The sequence below is a fragment of the Pithys albifrons genome, chromosome 6 (genome assembly GCF_047495875.1).
Source record: "Pithys albifrons albifrons isolate INPA30051 chromosome 6, PitAlb_v1, whole genome shotgun sequence".
Classification (NCBI taxonomy): domain Eukaryota; kingdom Metazoa; phylum Chordata; class Aves; order Passeriformes; family Thamnophilidae; genus Pithys; species Pithys albifrons.
The window spans coordinates 17,522,320-17,537,246 of NC_092463.1; the positions used below are offsets into that span (position 1 = coordinate 17,522,320).

General features: G+C 36.5%; 1 protein-coding gene across 2 annotated transcripts in view; it reads left to right on the forward strand.

Annotated features, from left to right (window-relative positions):
• TTC7B (tetratricopeptide repeat domain 7B) overlaps nt 1-14,927 on the forward strand; it is a 121,454-nt gene that overhangs the window by 65,211 nt on the left and 41,316 nt on the right. For both annotated transcript variants that reach the window (XM_071557676.1, XM_071557677.1), the window contains 2 exons: nt 8,580-8,696; nt 12,725-12,822. In XM_071557676.1, coding sequence (XP_071413777.1) covers nt 8,580-8,696; nt 12,725-12,822 — 215 coding nt within the window. The remainder of the gene's footprint in view (nt 1-8,579; nt 8,697-12,724; nt 12,823-14,927) is intronic.

Genomic DNA, 14,927 nt, shown 5'->3' on the forward strand with positions numbered 1-14,927 from the left:
ATTGAGCTACATCAGATTTCCCAGAATCACAGGGCCTTTTAACATCCCTCTGGGTTCTTTCAGTAACAGACTTGTTTCCCTCTGGGAGCTGTTCGGGTGGGTATAAAAGGAGAGCAGGTTGGTACAAGCAGTGTAGGATGATACATACACTGATGTTTTGTGGCACAGGAGAATGTTTATCAACTAAAGGGAATAGACTGTGCTATTCTGTCCCAAGATTGGTTGTAGTTGCACTGCAGTATGTGGTGCTTGTAAAACTGGAGCTTTTGTGGGTTTGGGTTTTTTTGGGTTTGTTTGTTTTCGGTGGGTTTGTTTGGGTTTTTTAAATAAATAGAGCACTGGGAAGTATTTGAGGAAAGATTGGACAAGAAGTAGTGATGTGCTAGGCTTGCCAAAATCATGTCTTTGGGGTTGATGTCTTGTCAACATTTGACAACATGCTTCTTCACATCCATTGTGTTTTGATCCTGTTTATCTTGGGAGTTAAATGAATTAATTCTCAGGAATTATTTTTCTGTAAATCAGGAAAGATAATATCATTTGCCTGTGTTTTCTTTTTATTCTGGGCTCTTCTAACTCCCCTATCCCCTTTGGTTGTTGTTATGTGCTTTTAGTGAATGGTCCATTAAAAAGACATTGTTGATAGGTAGATATTACTTTATATAACAAATTGGTCATTGGCCTCAGGGTCTTATCCCTGAATTTTATTTGCTAGACTGTAGATTCTTCTTTGAAACTTGATTGAAAGAGTCCCAGTTTGGGTCATGAGCTGGCTGCTGCAGGGTATTCAAGGCAGGAAAACAAAAAGTTTTCAAGTATAACTAATTTGTTCTGGCTTTAGTCAGAAACTATCTTCATTATAGTTTACAGATTTACATTTTTTAAGGACATTGAGTTCATATACAGTTTACATACACCAAAAGTCACTGGACAAACTGCTTTATGAGCAAATACTACCTATACAGGTAATTGTCAAGTGCAAGAAATGACCTTGCTAACACTTTATTTAGGAAGAGTGAATAAATTTAGATTGGTACAAATAATCACTATTGAATAGCACTTGTTCCAGCTTAATTCATTTTATGCATTCTGTGTGCTGCTTTCCCACTTCAATTACTCTGAGGGGACCCACATTTCACCTGATTTAATTTGCACAAGCAGTTGATGCTGTGACAGTTTGTTACAGAAATGAGATTAAATTGTATCAAATATGCATGTGAATGTAAGTTTTACATCTCCATAATTATTTTTCCCTTAAATTCTGATCATGTGAGAAGAAGCCTACACTGTCTGTTAAAAAAAGGTTTTTTTCAGAGTTGAGTATCTTTAGTGTTACATTCTGTGTCACCCTTTTTGTGTTTTTTTTTAAAGTACAGAATTATTGTCAAACTAGTTAGTATAAGATTTTACAAATCATATGTTTAGACTTGGTGAGGGGTTTTGTGTGTGTGTGTTTTTGCGGGGGAGATGTTTTTCTTTGGGCTTGGCTTTTTTTTTTTAATTAATATAGTGCCTGGTTTTAAAACCAGAACAAGTTCTTTTGAAATTTCCTAGCATTGCAGGATTTGAAATTGTGAAATATATAAAATGAACACTTATGAAACCAAAATAAAAATAACTCCACACAGAACTGGTATTTGTCACCTTTCTTTTACACTCTAATAAGTAACGGGCTATTATATATAAAGTTTATTCTTCTAGTTAAGCTATTGAAGAAATTAATGTGGTTGTCAGGGAGATCAAGCTGGTTTTTGATGCTTTCTGCGTGGCTTGTTTGTTGGTTGTAACCATATCTATGGAACTCCCAGGATATTAATTATTTCCTAACATCTTTTAATAATTGATTATCATGTAAAAAATACTGTTGGCTGAAGATAGAAACATAAACAGTTAAATTACTTTAAACACATTCTCTTTTACTAAGTTTACTCAAAGTAGGTTAAACATAAACCAAAGTAGTTGCATTTTTCATCCTCCATTCTAAGCAAGCAGATTTGATGCATCTTCTTAAATTTTAGTTTCCTAGGGTGGTTCTTAGGGTTCTCAGCAAGGCTTTTGGTGTTTTACCCTGAAGGATTAATAATTTTCAAAGCACACACTACAAGTGTTTTATGGAGCACTTCCTTATGTCCTTCAAACCCTGAACAATGTCAATACTTTATATGATATGAGAATAATAATGAAGTTTGCTTCCAATCCTAACTGAAGTAGAGCACTCTTCAGTTTTGATCAGGATATGGGGGTACTGACCCTCTAGAAAAGTCTAGTGGAATTACATGTTTGCTGTAGGAGGTTGCTTAATCTGAGGGAGATTCCCGATTGCCACTGCATGGAGGGACAGTACATAGCAGGTGAGTCTGGTCGAAGATTGATGGATAGCATGTCATGTTGCTGGGCTTGAAAAAAGAATCGTGGAATGAAAGGCAGTTCTCACCATGTAGCAGTGTGTGGATACAGGTATCCAGCTACAGCTGATCCAGGTGTGCTTACATGTGCACAGCAACTTGCGCAAATTGCTTGATCCCAAAAGCAAAATAGCTGGTTTTAAAAAGATGCTCAGTGTGAGCAGTACCAGTTGACTGCAAGAACCAAGAGTTCTCAGTATTAATAGTGTTACTTGTCACACAGTAGAGCTCAGTCTTCAGTACTTTGAATTTTTGCTTCATTCAATAGATTAGAAATACTTCCAATAGCTTCAGCCAGTACTGGACAAATTAACTCCTGTTGAACTCCTGACATTATAAGAGAGCTTCTGTAGAAGTAAATTGGTGGTTGTATCATCTGGGTATTTTATTTCAAAAAGTGAAACAAGCTGGCTGAGAAGAAGGAGGCATAATTAGGACAACAGTTGTACTTCAGAGATTTACAGGTTCTTTGCTGCAAATGGCACTGGTTGGCTGGTAGGGAAAGCTTCAGATCATGGATTAATTAGATGAGCTTGTACTGATTAGGAAATAAAGCAGGAGCAAGAACCTCAGAAGTCACAAAGTGCCATTATTGCAGTTGTCCTATCAGTAATAGTTTTCACGAACTTACCAGCTGTATTTTAAGGAGTTAGGTTATTGCACCACCTTTTCTGCAGTCTGTCCAAAACAAAGTCTTTTCTACAATTTCATTTATAATCTCGAGACTTAATTTACTCTTATTGTTTTAATAGTCTGAATGGCCCTTATATATTTTATGGAATAAAATATATATTCATTTTTATGGAAACATTATTCTCTGAATAATTTGGGGGTTTCCCAGGACTATTGCCTACAATATGGAGGGGTGGAAGACAGCCCTGGAAAGAAAAAAGACTGTTTAAGCACGGAAATAGATAGATTTAAGATATGAGTGACGTAATATGGTATGGAATAAGGGGTGGAATATGTTATGGGTTTAGCCACGTGGGCCTAAACTTAGGTTTTAAAGTTCAGCTAGGCCTAGGATTGTCAGCTGATTTAAGCTGGGTTGAGCTAGCTAACAGCTGACTTCTTCCAGCCAATAATATTGTATTCCATACCATACTACATCATCTCAAAGGGTGTAAAATCCAGTGTGTGGGAGTGGCTTAGTTAGTTCCATCATGGCTGCACTAAGAGGAAGACATCTAGCAGCTCCTCTACTATGTTAGGCCCTGCTTCTGTTGCCTCTGCTTGCATTTTGTTTGCATTCAGGGAGGTAGGCCCACCTGGCTAAACCCATAACACCCTTCATGGTGCTTTTCACATCTGTAATTACAGATAGAATTTGTACCTCCTCTTGGCCTTTTTTTTTGCTAGACTAACTAAATGATTTATTTTTTGTACTCTGCAGTTTCCAGTCAGTGGATCACCCTCGCTGCCTTTCCCTGCAGCTGCTCCAGTTTGAAATTCCTCATGTGTGTGTTTTTACCTCTTACAATGAGAATTACACAGAACATTCTGGATGGGGTCTCACTGGGGTATTGTCCAATAGCACTTTTTGTTTCTCTTTCTGCTCCAACAAGTACGTCCCTGAATTGCATCTCGGCTCTTCACAGCTGTCTTACCTTGCTGAACCCAGCTGTTGGGCAGCTCTGTTTTGCAATAATGGTTACACCCAGCTGTTGGGCAGCTCTGGTTGCAATAATGGTTACACAGACTGTTTGCTACAACTCTCTATTTAACTTGAATAATAACCCTTTTTTCATTAATGTTCTTACACAATACTCCTTCCCCTCTTGACAAAAACATTGACAATATAGTTGCTTCTCCCCAGTCATTACAGAAGTGATACTTTCTTTAAAGTTTTTATTTAGAAAGGACAATCTTGTGTGGCTGTTTCTGAGAAATGGAGTTTTTTACTGTTTTTACTGTTTCACCTTTAATAATTCTTAGTGTTCTTATTCGCCATTTATTATCGTTTTCACATCTGAGACAACATAGGTAAAGATTATAGTGGAGGTTGGGGATTCATTCATGAATATTCTTAATTTTCATCCAGTTGTTCCTGTTTAGTATGCACATTTTCTTTTTTCCTACTTAAATACAAAAAAGCCTTAAAAGACTGTAGCTTTTGTGTATAATAATAACCTGCTCAGATATAGTTTAGCTTTGCTTTTTACTAGGTACTGAATATGTGGCTGATTTTTTTCTCTCCTGCCTGTCTCATGCTATTCTTGGTAGGATCTCTGCATGTCTCTGATGTCTTACTTGCACAGTGTTAATCAGTGGTTGGCTTGTCACACATGCAGTTTTACTCCTTCAACTTGAGATGCAGATCCTTAAAGGTTTTAGCATCTCTGTGTGAAACACCAGATTTCTGCTGTGTCCTGGGTATCTTTGCTAACCTTTGCTATCAAATTATTTGGCTATATGCCACTGAAATTCAAAGATCTAGTTAAAAACCCATTTGAGATTTTTCATTCTTTTTTAAAATAAAAATCCAGTAATATATGGATTAGGTTATAAGCAACTGTTTTACAATGTCCTCATTAGTTAGTGAGATCAGTCTTGAAATAATGGAGTCATTTGCTGCTTCAGTAGCTATTTCATAAATTTATCAGCTATTAGCTCCAAGAATAACTAAGCCTTTCCACTTAAGAGTTTGATTTGTTCTCCATTTTGTGTCTGGGTAATTAGTCTCCTAAAATGATACAGTTCACTTTATTTTTAGCTAACGTTAAAGATCTGCATCCATATCAGGCACTGATGCTGGAACAAATGCCCCATTAGTCTGTCTTTATAAGAACCTGTTTTACCTACTTCCCTTCCCCAAAGGATTTGACCCAAACAGATTTCTTACCTGTTATATTTTTTCCAGTTTGACATGTCTCTGACACACAGTATCCTACTCCTCATTTCTTTTTTGAATATTGTCTTTTCCTCAGTGCTTGCATCCTTAGTGAAGTGCTGTCCCACCATGTCCAGGTTACTCTGTCACCACCATGTGCCATTATATTAAACCTCTGACTCTTACAGACACAAACAAATAAGTCATGATACTCACAGAACATACAGCCTAATTTTCATCATCCTGCCTCTTGGTAGATTTTATCCATTCTTCATCATTTTTAATAGTGTATCAAACCCAGGTGTGAATATGTCTCTGTAAAGTTTAACATTCTCTGCTTCAGTAATGTAGGCTGTATTCCAGAAGAGCTGTTTCCACAGATGCTTGAAGCTGATCTTGCAGAAAATCTTTTGAATGTACTACCTCTTGGTTTCTAAAACCAGGTAATATTTGTCCCTGAGCTGCTTATGTTTCAGGGCAACTTGAGAAAGTTAAGTTAATTTGGGAGACCTGTTTGTCACAAGGTATTCCTCCTTTCCATTGTTTCCTTCCTCTTCCCTTCCTTCCTTCCCCCATTTGTTAAGTTGTCAGGTTTTCATTTTGTTATTAACATCCCATGTCAGTTTTCTGAAGTATCTTAGTTCTTTTAAGATTTGTACTCCAAATATTTCTTGGATCCAGGAAAGTTACTCTGTGTGACTTTATAAATGCAACCTTTTCTATTCAAAAGTTTATTTTTGGTTTAGTGGGGATAATCCCATGCTACTGTACTTTATTTTTTCCTTATTAGATGCAATTCCGTAGCAATTCTTTGTTGGAATTGTTAATATTTTTCCATCATACTTAGTTTATTGTTTGTATTTAGGGAAATGTGCAGCCATCCAGTCCATTTGCTGCCACACTGCACAAGAAGCAGGGATGTTGCTGTGTGTGTACTAAGTGCATCTGAAAGCACCAAGCTGATCTGTAGCTTGAATTCCTACAAGTATATTTGTCTTCTGCTATCTTGACATTGAATCCTGCACTAGAAGCTCAGGTTCCAAAATTATTATTGCACAGACTCCTGTTTTGTTCATGTGTTTTTAAGTAATTTCTCAATAATCAAGTATCTACCCCTTCTGTCTCCTGCTCTGTTTTTCCTTTCAGTTCTTGCATGCTGAATCTTGGCATGTTACTGACACTGTGCCTTTTCTCTGCTACAAAATTCCTGAATGTCTTAAATGCTGTTAATGTAAATTCAGTTTATCTGTAAACTGTACATAATAAGGTGTTTGTTATGATTATTGACTCTGGAATGACTTGCAAATTCAGTGCTTTTGCATTGATAATCTTCCATAGGGTTTGCTTTATGATCACAAATTTTAAAAAACTGAATTTCCATAGGCTCTTCAAAATGTAAAAAGTACTATCTTTTACATATGGAGGAACAGGAGAGGGATTGTATGAGGTAAATTCCTGTGATTTTGGGTTTGAGTTTTGAGGCCAAAAACCCAAAATTATTTGGGCGAGGGGAGTGTGTGCATGTGTGAAGGATAAAAAGATGGAGAGGAGCATGAGGGAAGGAGCATGTTACTTGTCATTTTTCCTTCTGTCTTCAGTAAAATCATGAACAGACCTTGAGGTTTTTTTCTTCCAGTGATACAGTCACAGTTAGATGAATATCTACAAAGCATGTCTCTGCCAAATGGAATATGACTTTAAATTATCTCTATAGTTCCCTGTGTACTCAAATCCGATTTACTGATAGAAAGATAAACTGTTGTATCTGATTACTCTGGGTCTGTGTTCTTACAAGACATCAAGTGAGACTTCAAATGACTTTATTTCCCTGGCTTATCCACAGGTGTCGATTTTCTTAAGCCAGCTCAGCAATCTGCCTTTTGTTTCCTCCTCAGCCCCACAACACATATATTGTATATTAAGGGAGCGTGATTCATTTTTCGGTTTACATGCTGGGTAGTTTCTGCAGAGGAGGTTCAGTGCAACACTAAAGCTTTAGCTACTGTTAACTTGCTGAGGCACTTGATGTAGTTTCTTATTCTTGAGAAAACTCTTGGCAGTTTTCAGTTACTATTAGTAGCCTCAAAGTTTGTATTTGGGATAAGAAACTTCTGAGCATTCACACATGCCCACCCCTCTACACCCTTCTCAGTCTTCCCACACAAACCATATGAGCAATCATACAAATTTTTCACTTGGTATGATTAAAGTTGCACTGGAATAAAATGCCAAAGTACACCTGGGTTTAAAAAGGGAAAGTAGGCTAACAGTTTTATATGCATACTCTCCTCCTGGTTTGTGCTCTTTAATCCTGCAATTTACTAAATTTGCTTTTAAATGAGTATTTTTCTAGTGTATTCTCTGTTTCCAAGTGCTGGCACTTCTATAAAGGTGCATAGCAATTGACTAGCTGCTTTATCATCACATTGCATTTATATTCTTTAAATGCCCAGGAAGGGGTCTTAGCCTCAGTGGAGAACCTTCAGCTGTATACATGGAACATAAAAGGAAGATGCAGTTGTTATCTTATGGGGCTGTGCACTTTATTAGTCTTGATGCCATTAGAAACATACACTCTGAAATCAGAATTAATTTATAGTACCTTCTGTCAAACATGTTTGCTTCCATTATGAACAGTTTGCTGCATATTTGGTGAATGCTGTGCATTCTTTAGACTCCCACTTGTAAATGTTCAAAATGTTAAAAATTGAAATCAAGTTTTTTGCCTGCTGATGTCAACATAATGCAGAGTTGGAGTTGTGTTTTCTGGTTACTTTTACCAATGCTGACTACCTCTCTTGAATCTTACCTGCTTGAGTAGTATCTCCTTCAGTATTGCCTCTTCCATTTTCTTGTAATACAATTTGGCAACATCAAGTTGTTTTCTTATGTGAGTTATATGTTAGATAACTGTCATTGGAGCCAATTAATGTCAAATACTTTCTCATAAAAAAATTTAAAATTTGCGGGTTTTTTTATTAAAGACATAGAAACATGGGATGGCTTGGGTTGGAAGAGACCTTGAAGATCATCTTGTTCCAGTTCCTCCCATCTAGGGATCGATGTCACTGTTCAGCATATGATGTACTGTTCTTGTTGGTGCTGCTGATTTCACTAAGCCTCCATTGTCTTCTCAGTCATTCTTTCTGTCCAGTTGAAAAGGCCATCATGTAAAAAGAACTGTTACTTTGGCGATGTTACATATTTGGCTTTATTGTAATTACTTGATTAAACTATTACTTAAATAACTACTATATTTGGAGTTATGTGGTTTTGACTCTTGTCAAAACTGTTTTGCTTGACTTGTAATCTCTTTTTTTGTCTTCTAATTTCCTTTTCACTAGATTACTGTTTACAAAGGTCAAATTGGAGTCTCTGTGCAGAGGCCCAGATGAAGCACTCCTCACATGTAAACACATGCTCCAGATTTGGAAATCCTGCTACAATCTCACTAACCCAAGGTAAGATGCTGCTCCCTACCTTGCTCAGTAGTCTTTCAGGGCATTATTAGGTCAGCAGTCCTGCATTTACTTTTTCTGGTATTTCATATGACCAAACTAATCCTCTGGGAATCTGGAGAATGAAGTGCAAAGACACCAGTTGATGGTCATGTAGAACTACCCAGGGTGCTATGAGGTAAGGTATGCCAGAACTAATAAATTCTGCAGTGGTGAGGACTTACAACCTGCTTACAGAGGTTGGGTAGCTCATCTGTTTTCAATGTACTGGTATGATCTTGGGTTTTTTCCTGATTTAAGGTTTTAGAGTCTTTTATTATATTGGTAAGTGGAGAGATTGCTGTAGTGGAAATACAGTTCAGAGATTTTCACTAAGTAATAAAAAAGAGGACTAGACATTAATTAGAACAAAAGAAGCATCAGAGGTCACATGGATAGGTATGATATACTTGCAAAGTCAACATGGCTTTTTTTTTCTAAAGGGAGGTCTTGCTTATGAACCTATTTATGTTCTTAGGAGGTGTTACCAACTGTATAGATAAGTTGTTATAGTCCTGTCTGAGTTTTCAAAAAGCTTTTATAAAGGTCTTTTGCCATATATATTTAAACAAGCTGTGAAATAAATGGGAAGACCACTTAGCAGAAATCTGTGCTGGTGCTATTCAATGTGTTTACCAAGTACCTGGAGAAGAGGACAAACAGAATTTTCTGCTCTTTGGTTGTTTGAAGGGTGGACAGTTTCTGGAGAAGAGATGCTACAGCATAAGAACTTCATACTGGGTGGCATCAGATACTTGTGTAGCGGTACCATAAACATCAGCTGTTCAGTCTTTGCTCTAAATTGATCTCAGTTATGTAAATACATGCATCTCTAAGAAGATTGAGAGAGTTAACCTAATGGCCAAAGAGGGAAAATTGCTTCTCTCCTTAGTGAGCTAGTGAGCTTTTCAGAGCAGGAGGGTTTGGAGGGTGTGGCAGGAAAAACCTCTGGAGGGATCCCAAGTCAATCAGAGCACACTGAGAGAGACTCTGATACTGCCTTGTGGAACAGGGAGCGTCACTCAGGGTACAGAAAGCAAGTATGTCAGCAACCAGGAAAATTTCTCTCCTAACTTAGTGGGTGGTGGTTTATTTTAGCTATCTGTTTTTGTGTGTGGGGGCAGTGGGGGTTAAGAGTTTAGTACCAGAGTGCTGTGCTTCGCAGAATAGTTAAAATTTCTGTGTAAGCTTCATTTCAGAGAGGCTCTGCATGTACTCCAGCACAACTTTTCACCTTCCTTCTCTGCTGTTACATCCTCTACAGAGATCAGGGCTCTAATCATAGCTTGTCATTACTTTGTGGTTGTTGTTCTCGTGCTTAGAGCTACTGTGCCGTGTTAAACACGGTTTAAGTAATGCCTCCTTCAGAGATCAGGAATGATGAAAATTTACTCTTGACTGTGTCAGCTTCAAACAGCAGTGGTTGCCTATTCTCATCACCATTTTCCTTCAAGAACATCTAAGTGGAAAAATTAACGAAGACTACTTTGAATCTGATAGTTTTTACTGCTTTTTTTATCTTAGCTTTTAAATCTTTTGTTGAAGCTCTTGTGAAGCATTAAAATCGAGTTATGGAACAGACAGGAACTGTGGATCATTGTCATGATGGAAGGAGATGGATTTCCTGAATCACATGTTCAGAGTTATATCAAACAGTTTGTAAGGGTACTAAGTTGTAATCTTTCTTTGGCTGGTCTGTGTGAAACTTAAGGGCTGAATACCCTCCTATCATGGTGATCCAGATGGGTTGTACTGGGATAACAGTTATCACTGAGACCTGAAATGTGACTGTGTGAAGTTCTGTTCACCCAATGCAATCCTGATGTACTGAAGAATGATGATGCAGGATTGTTGTGAAAAGTTAAATTTTCCAAGCTCTGTAATTTTAACATACTCTTCCTTCTGTCACAAAGCACCATTTGAAAATTATGTTTCCCACTGCAATGATTTAAGGGGTTTTTTTAATGGTTCTTTAAGCCAATAATAAAAGGCCTTTTAATAATTTTAAACCTTTTAAAAATATTGTTTGTCAAAGATTTAAATATTCTTTATGCTTATTTGAAGTATCTATTTCTATTCTGAAAACTAATTTTGATGTATTATTTTCCCAATGAGATAAGAAATCACTTTTTTGATCATCTGTGGTTTATATTAAACATTTCTTCTGCAATTAATCTCATTGTGTGGAATGTCCTCAATAATACTTCAATAATAAAAATAAACTACAAATAACTAGACATACCACACAAAGTAAGGGCCAAATGTAACACTGTGCCTAAGATTTAGAATATTTTTCTTTTGTCTTCGATTGACTTGCAAACTTGATTCTCATGAGATGATTGATATGAATTTAAAATTTATTCTGTGGTGCAAGGCTTGGGAGGTTTAAGTGTTTACCTCCAGCCTGCTGCTTGAAATGCATTAGAAAAGAGGTTTGTTCCACCCCTTAGTTTTTATGAGGAAAGCAGAACAAACCACAGTGACAGAGCTGTGCTTAGAAGATACACAAAGTCTGCCTTTCCTTGTCAGCAACATTTGGCATGTCATGGCCTGTGGATTGAGGAAGTGATTAACACAGTGGTACCAGAAAGTGTACCCCAAGTGATGTAACACCTGCAGCTGATAGTATGTGTCCCAGAAAGTGCCCTTCTGTTTCCTACGGATTTCTATAATGGTGTCATTTTGGAAAGAAAGAAAGCAATACTGTTAGGTAATGTAAAGTTTTATATATATATATATAATTTTAGTAACAGCTGGTAGAAAGAGGGGACATTGTTTCACTGATTTTTGAAGTGTGCAACTACGAAGAGTTACTGAGAGGCTTCTTGACATGGAGGGATGTGCTGAATTCCAGTCTTGCAGTTTAGGTTAAAGTTTCTCAGGCTTTACTTTAAACTAGGAATTTTGGGCAGTTTTTTCTTCAGTGAGAATCAGACAAGTTTTCACTCTGCTAAGTTGGGCTAACAGTTCAGTTGCTTTAAAGCTGTATTACTTTTAAGTTTATGGGGTGCTTTTTTCTTTTTTTTTTTTAAAGGAGACTTTTAAAAAGGTATTTACTGACAGTGAATAGCACCAGACTTACAATTCTGAAAATGAATTTACTTTATTAACCATAGATTATTAAAGAAGGAATGCCCATATGTGCTTCCTCAAAGTTTACTGTCAATATGTCTCAATACTCACTTCACCTTAGGGAGAAAGAGCATTTAGTTCTTCAGTCCCTGTTCTTCTGCTGAATCTTTAATAGTAGTTCCAGGAGCAATTAGTTTTCCAGCAAGCATATCAACAAGAAGCCTGAGGGGCAGATACTGACTTACAGCTAAAATAGAAATTAAATGCATGTGTCCACAGGTGCAGTCAGTGAAATTCACTGCTACTGCTTCGGTTCCAGAGATGTTAGAAGAGTTCAAAATGTTGCTACTATGCTATTAGAATCAAATTCGACATTAGGCAGTTAATATGCATATGTGTGTATATTTAATTTAAAAAAAGCAACCCACCCCAAAACTCTAGAGAGAATTGTGATGCTTTTTTATGTGAAATGAAGTTATGGCATCTTTATAATATCTTTGGCTAAAATTAGATATCCTGAGTTTAGTTTTTTTCTTCGATCTGGGAAAAGAGTGGATTCTCAAACTTAGATGTGCCTTCTCAGCTTTCTGTGATAGCTGTGTTTCATATTATATAAATATTCAAGATAGAATAGATCTTTTCTGTAGAGGTGTTGATTGTGAATCAAATTAAAAGCCAGTGTTTCCTTTGCAGTTGTACTAATTAGGAAAACCAAATTGCTGAAGTAAATGTGTATTTAGTTTTGCTCAGTGTAGTTCTGTTTCTGTTTCACTGTCAGTGGTTAGTGGTGCTCGGTACTAAATTTGGTCACAGCAGGAACTTTATAGCACGAAACTTTGTGGGAGTAGGGCAGCTTGCAACTTGTGTATTGATACATGATTTTGTATTTTATAGCTTAGTATGTCTGTGCTTCCTTGCAGTGATTCGGGCCGTGGGAGCAGCCTGTTGGACAGAGCCATTGCTGACAGACGGCAGCTCAACACGATCACACTGCCAGATTTCAGTGATCCTGAAACAGGTAAGAACTGCGTTGGAATGGTGAACAGGTAAAATGGTCTGGCCAGAGCTAGATTTTGCTTTAGTTTTTTTGGTTTATTCTGCAACATGAGGTTATATTTTTATTGTTGTCATGTAAGTGGAAATAGACATTGTGTGATACGTGATTTTTTCCTCTTTTATTTATAAAGTATTTGCTGACCACGTTGTCTGCAAATATCTGTAGTATGGATCTTGCTAAGCTTAGTGTTTGTTACACAAGGGCTAAAAACCAGTATGCTGAACTAGCCTATTTGCCAAAGTCCTGCTTTTCAGTCTGTTCAGTACTTGCACGTTTTTGTTTAAAAAGTAAATCAGAAAAATTTCAGAGCACTTTAATCTCAAAAAAATTGAATTACTTAAAATCTCAAATATATGTTAAAATGCAATTACATATGTGGGTAGACGTACTATAGACATAGTTGACATTATAAGCAAAATTTATTTATTATAAATTGTATACACTGTCTTAGTTTTATATACATATAAAAATTGCAGTGCACAGGTGTGCTACATGAAAGTTAAGAGTGTTACATGTCAGTAAATACTGACAATATGTAATTTGGTTATAGTTATTCAGTTATCTTAATGCAAACTAATATACCTTAAAAGTTACACAGTCAGAAAGCATGTGAGACATGCATTCTGTAAATATTGCAAAAGGAATTGTGTAACTTTTACAGTATCTTAATTGTGTTCTAAATATTGAGAGTTTTCTCTTTTCTGAGTTTTATCTTAAAACTGTAGCATGTTTTTCCTGGCACCTTTCAGGAGTGTATTTCTGCTTAATGACACTTTGACAGAAACAGCTTATGGGAAAGTTTGCCAGCCTATGAATATGAGTGCCCTTGACCCATAAGTTGACACATTGAAATATCTAATGTATATCTTTGTTTAATATCAGAATTGTGCAGTACAGAAAAATCCAATTTAGATATTTAACTTCAGAAAGTTAAAATTGGATTGAGTGTTCACTCAGTTTTGAATTTAAAGTGAAGTAAAAAGTGTTCTATGCTTGCTATAGTGCAAACACTTATGATTACAAAAATGAGGTCATTGATTTCAAAGAACTGCAATATGATGTGACATAATTTATCTTGGTGCCCGTAATGTGGAATCTTATGACTTCTTATATTTGTATGATTAAAATGGTGGGGATGATATTATACCATTCTAGTGATTATTGTATACTCTAGCTCATTGTTTCATTTTTTAAGAACATAACTAAATTTTATAGGGTTCCTTTAGATACGTAGATTGACACACCTATAGATAAAATTTTATGCCTTCAAAAAGTGCTTTTTGGGGATGGGTGTTGTGATAGGTTTTTGTGTGGTTAGTTGTGGCTTTCTGTTTGTTGTTTTTCCAATGGGGGCACACAGCTTTTGATCTATACCTCCAGGGTGTCCTATTTTATGTCTGCCACACTTGAGAGCACAGTGAATTGGTGTATTTTAAAGATGGCACATTCCTCAGTGCTTTTAAGTAAAGATGAACCCTCATCCAAACCAGTGAGCTTTTCAAGAAGCTTGCCCCACATTCAAATCCTGCAGACAATATTGTGACTGAAACCCAGGATGTCTGCATGCATTCTGATTTTTTGGGCAGATCCAAATTGTCCTTTTTTCTGAATCTCAGCTGTGTTGTTAGAACTTAATCTACTGTCAAGGAGAAGAAGATGGAAAATTAAAAATATGGGGTCCGTTTTTGATTATTTATCTTAACAAAAGGTAATTGTAGAGGAGGGGTAGGTGTCCTTTTGGGTTTTTTCTAAAATTGGGATGTGGAGTTCGTTTTGTTTGTTGGTGTGGTTTTTTAGTTGTTCATTTTAGCAGTACTCCATTTCTGGCAAGGACTAGAGCTACTCTGTTATCTACTGTATGTATATAATCATATATATAAAAAATTTCCACATCCAGGATTTGTCCAGAATTCTTCATCCAGAATATTATATAAAAATTTTGCAGGAATTAAAAGGTTATGGTACTATAAAAATGAAAAAAAATCAAGCATGCCATAGTGTTTGAGGATGCTTAAGCAGACTGTCAGTAAAACATTGTTCACAATAGGTACATGATAGAAGCAATA